The sequence below is a fragment of the Lethenteron reissneri genome, chromosome 40 (assembly GCF_015708825.2).
Source record: "Lethenteron reissneri isolate LAM-NWPU_2019-01 chromosome 40, ASM1570882v1, whole genome shotgun sequence".
In the NCBI taxonomy this organism is placed as follows: Eukaryota; Metazoa; Chordata; class Hyperoartia; order Petromyzontiformes; family Petromyzontidae; genus Lethenteron; species Lethenteron reissneri.
In genome coordinates, this window is record NC_083818.1 from 2994284 (window position 1) to 2999254 (window position 4971).

The 4971-nt window shown below is 56.4% G+C and overlaps 1 protein-coding gene across 1 annotated transcript in view; it reads left to right on the forward strand.

The window, feature by feature from the left end:
- Positions 1–677: 677 nt before the first annotated feature.
- Positions 678–4971, forward strand: part of LOC133352356 (lipoma-preferred partner homolog) — a 25297-nt gene continuing 21003 nt past the window's right edge. Inside the window, exon 1 of the mRNA XM_061567951.1 lies at positions 678–1007. Within this exon, the coding sequence (XP_061423935.1) occupies positions 678–1007 (330 nt within the window). The remainder of the gene's footprint in view (positions 1008–4971) is intronic.

A 4971-nucleotide genomic window follows, 5' to 3' on the forward strand; every position in this document is an offset into this window, starting at 1 on the left:
GGTGCACTCTGTAAAAGCGCCCCGTGTGTACGCCCATTGGGTGCACTCTGTAAAAGCGCCCCGTGAGTGGACACCCATTGGGTGCACTCTGTAAAAGCGTCCGTGTGGACATCCATTGGGTGCACTCTGTAAAAGCGCCCTGTGTGGACACCCATTGGGTGCACTCTGTAAAAGCGCCCCGTGAGTGGACACCCATTGGGTGCACTCTGTAAAAGCGTCCGTGTGGACATCCATTGGGTGCACTCTGTAAAAGCGCCCCGTGTGTATGTCTATTGGGTGCACTCTGTAAAAGCGCCTCGTGGAGACACCCATTGGGTGCACTCTGTAAAAGCGCCTCGTGTGTATGTCTATTGGGTGCACTCTGTAAAAGCGCCTCGTGGAGACACCCATTGGGTGCACTCTGTAAAAGCGCCCCGTGTGTACGCCCATTGGGTACACTCTGTAAAAGCGCCTCGTGTAGACACCCATTGGGTGCACTCTGTAAAAGCGCCCGTGTAGACGCCTATTGGGTGCACTCTGTAAAAGCGCCCGTGTAGACGCCTATTGGGCGCACTCTGTAAAAGCGCCCCGTGTGTACGCCTATTGGGCGCACTGTGTCACCGCGTCCTCCCGTAGGGGAGAGAGGAGATCCCCGTCGTCACCTGCACACCTCACGCTGCTCTCGTCTCGCGGCCGCGATGTCGGGGTCCGGACCCCCTCAGCTGCGAACCCCCGAACTGGACATCGACCTGGGCAGCGACTCGGAGCTGACGGGGCCCCCTTGCCGGGGTCTCCTGGAGGCGGAGGAGCCCCCGTTCCACGCCAGCTCACTGCGGCTCGCCATCACCGATCCCGAAGGGGAGCCCGAGCGGTCCCCGTGGCGTGGGGGCGTTGGGGTCCTGGGGGTCCCGTGCGGCCCGCGGGGGACCGTGGTCTCCACGGTGACGAGGCTTCGCGTCGAGACCATCACCCCGGGGCCGAGGACCGCTGCCAAGGAGGCGAAAGTGAAACATTTCTTCGTGTTCAGGGTGAGTCTCCCCCGCTCCCCACTCCCTTGCTGCCCGCGGGGACCCAGCGGGACCCAGCGGGGACCCAGTGGGACCCAGCGGGGGAAGGGGGACGAGAGGGAACGAGAGTGAGGGGTGGGGGGTGGGGTGGGGGGCACCACCTTCATAGGCCGCGATTCCGACCGCGGCCTCGCCTAGATGCATTGCCCGGCGAGGAGAGGGGAGGACTCGAGGGAAGGGAGGGGGGGACCCTGGGAGGGGAAGGGGGACCCTGGGAGGGGGGGGCCCTGGGAGGGGGGGACTCTGGAGGGGGGGGGGGACCCTGGTAGGGGGGGGCCCTGGGAGGGGGGGACTCTGGGAGAGGGGGGGGGACTCTGGGAGGGGGGACCTGGGAGGGGGGGACCCTGGGAGGGGGGGTACCCTGGGAGGAGGGGGGGCCCTGGGAGGGGACCCTGGGGGGGGGCCTGGGAGGGGGGGGGACCCTGAGAGGAGACCCTGGGAGGGGGGGGGGGCAGCCTGGTTCAGGTCTCCTTTGCGCAGTGAGCCCCATAAATGGGGGAGATGTTCTACGTCACCACCTCCATCATCAGCCATGGTCACTCCCCTGCTGGATGAAGGCCTCCCCCCACCAGTCCACCGCCAGCTCTCACGAGCCCGCGATGTGTGCACGATCCACGCAGCACCTGCACACGAGCTGATGTCACCATCGCGACATCTCCCCGTGGTCAACATGCAGTACTGCACGGGCTGCATGTGCGGGGTGTGGCAGGCATGGTGCGGTGGACATGGAGTGGTGAGATTTGGTGCTGCATTGGTGTGATGGGAATGGTGCGGTGGGATTGGTGCGGTGGGTATGGTGTGGTGAGATTTGGTTCGGCATTAGTGTGATGGGAATGGTGTGGTGGAAATTGGTGTGAAAACGGTGTGGCGGTGTTTGGTGTGGCGATATTTGGTATGGCGGCATGATGTTGTGGTGATGGTGTGGTGTGTGGGGTGTTTGGTGAGGTCCCATCTGTGTTTTGTGATGCGGTGGGTGATGTGTGTGTGTGGTGTATTATGGGGAGCGGTGGGTGCAATGGCTAGCGCCACGTGCGCTACGAACCAGTTGACCCGAGTTCGATTCCCAACACACGGCCGACACTTTTGACGATTATCTGAACCGGTCATGGGCCTCCCCTTGGTAGACTCAGCCTCAAATGAGGTGTAAACATCGCACTGGGGGAGGCAAAGGTGGTCGAGGCACGTTGGTGCTGGCAACCCACCCCATAAGAGGTGTTCACTAACAGCTATATTGTGGTGTTTGGTGGCGTATGCTGCCGTGTGACGGTGTTGTGTGTGGTGTGTGCAGTGTGTGTGTGTGAATTGTGTGTGCAGGTGTGTGTGCAGTGTGTGTGGTGGTGTGCAGTGTGTGTGTGTGCAGTGTGTGTGAATTGGATGTGCAGTGTGTGTGTGTGAATTGTGTGTGCAGTGTGTGGTGGGTGCAGTGTGGTGGTGTGTGCAGTGTGTGTGTGTGATAAGTGTGTTCAGTGTGTGTGTGCAGTGTGTGGTGGTGTGTGCAGTTGTGTGTGTGTGAAGTGTGTGTGAATTGTGTGTGAAGTGTGTGTGTGCAGTGTGTGTGTGTGTGAAGTGTGTGTTGTGTGAAGTGGTGTGTAATTGTGTGGTGCAGTGTGTGTGTGTGAAGTGTGTGTGAATTGGTGTGTGCAGTGTGTTGAATTGTGTGTGTAGTGTGTGTGTGTGTGAAGTGTGTGTGAAGTGTCTGTGAATTGTGTGTGAGAGTGTTTGGGTGCATGTGTGTGTGTGTAGTGTGTGTGTGCAGTGTTGTGTGTGGGTGGCAGTGTGTGTGTGTGGGTGCAGTGTGGTGTGTGGGTGCAGTGTGTGTGGATGTGGGTGCAGTGTGTGCATTGGGTGTGTAGGGTGTGTAGGTGTGTGCGTGTGTGTGTGTGGGTGTAGTGTGTGGTGCAGTGTGTTGTGTGTAGGGGTGTAGTATGTGTGTGCAGTGTGTGTGTGGGTGTAGTGTGTGTGTGCAGTGTGTGTGTGTGTGAAGTGGTGTGTGTGTGAAGTGTGTGTGAATTGTGTGTGCAGTGTGTGTGTGTGAAGTGTGTGTGAATTGTGTGTGCAGTGTGTGTGAATTGTGTGTGTAGTGTGTGTGTGTGAAGTGTGTGTGAAGTGTCTGTGAATTGTGTGTGAAGTGTTTGGGTGCATGTGTGTGTGTAGTGTGTGTGTGCAGTGTATGTGTGTGGGTGCAGTGTGTGTTGTGGGTGCAGTGTGTGTGTTGGGTGCAGTGTGTGTGTGTGGGTGCAGTGTGTGCAGTGTGTGTGTGTGGGTGTAGTGTGTGTGCAGTGTGTGTGTGTGGGTGTAGTGTGTGTGTGCAGTGTGTGTGTGTGGGTGTAGTATGTGTGTGCAGTGTGTGTGTGGGTGTAGTGTGTGTGTGCAGTGTGTGTGTGCAGTGTTGTGTGTTGTGTGTGTGCAGTGTGTAGTGCAGTGTGTGGTGTGGGTGCAGTGTGTGTGTGGGCAGTGTATGTTTGTGGGGTGCGTGTGTGTGCAGTGTGTGTGTGTGGGTGCAGTGTGTGTGCAGTGTGTGCAGTGTGTGTTGTGGGTGCAGTGTGTGTGTGTGCTGTGTGTGTGTGTGTGCAGTGTGCAGTGTGTGTGCGTGCAGTGTGTGTGCAGTGTGTGTGTTGGCACAGTGGCGAGCACAGGTGGTGCATCTGCCAGTCATCTCGGTTGACCCTCCTGCCAGCAGCGAGCCTTTTCACACTTGAATCCCATCACCTCAAAGGGGCAGTCCATAAATGACGTCACGCGACATTGGACGATTTTGACCCCCCCTCCCTTCGTCACCGGCGTCACAAAAGTTAGACCCCCCTCAAATATGACGTACCAAAGCTCTAGCCACCCCCCATCCCCCCCAAAAAAACATGCTTTAAACTATTGTCATTGTAGTGCGTATTTAATGTGCCGTTGCACTCTGATGTTGTTGGAGAAAACATTTATTAAAAAGTATACTTAATTAAGTAGAACGTGTTGTCTATATTTATTAAAGTTGCGCATTTTGATGTGACGTCCACATTTCCCAAACCCCCCCCCCCTCGTCACATCGTCACAAATGTCTGACCCCCCCCCCCCCAGGTGCGTGACGTCATTTATGGACGGCCTCAAAGTGCACCTAGCCTGGCACAAACTGCATGCTACGTCATCGTCACTTAGTGGTGGTGATTGGGGGCTGTAGTTGTTGTGTGTGTGATGGCGTGGTGCTGGCCACCCATGCCTTTGTGTGCCGTGCCGGCCTGCATAGATGCTACTCGCTAACAGCACTTGCCCCAACAGTCCGTGGGATCTTTGTCTTTGTGTGATGGGGTGAGTGTGTATGGGGCCGTCCATAAATGACGTCACACTGGGGTGGACAGAACCACGCCATCACACACACAATAACAACAACAGCCGCCAATCACCGCCACTAAGTGGCGATGACGTTAGCATGCAGTTTGTGCCAGGCTAGGTGCACTTTGGGGCCGTTCATAAATGACGTCACGCACCTGGGGGGGGGGGTCAGACATTTGTGACGATGTGTGACGAGGGGGGGGGGGGTTTGAGAAATGTGACGTCACATCAAAATGCGCAACTTTAAAAAATATAGACAACACGTTCTACTTAATTAAATAGACTTTTTAAGAAATGTTTTCTCCTACAACATCAGAGTGCAACGCCACATTAAATACGCACTACAAAGACAATAGTTTAAAGCGATTTGAAGCATGTTTTATTTTCAAAATGGAAATATGTTTTTGGGGGGGGGGGCAGAGCTTTGTGACGTCATATTTGAGAGGGGGGGGGTCTGACTTTTTGTGACGCCGTGTGACGGGGGGGGGGTCAAAAATCGTCCAAAATCGCGTGACGTCATTTATGGACGCCCCCTATGCGTCTTTGCGTTATTCCCCTCACGGCCAAACACCAGGTGAGGCTCGTCTGAACTGGTCCTGGGCCTCCC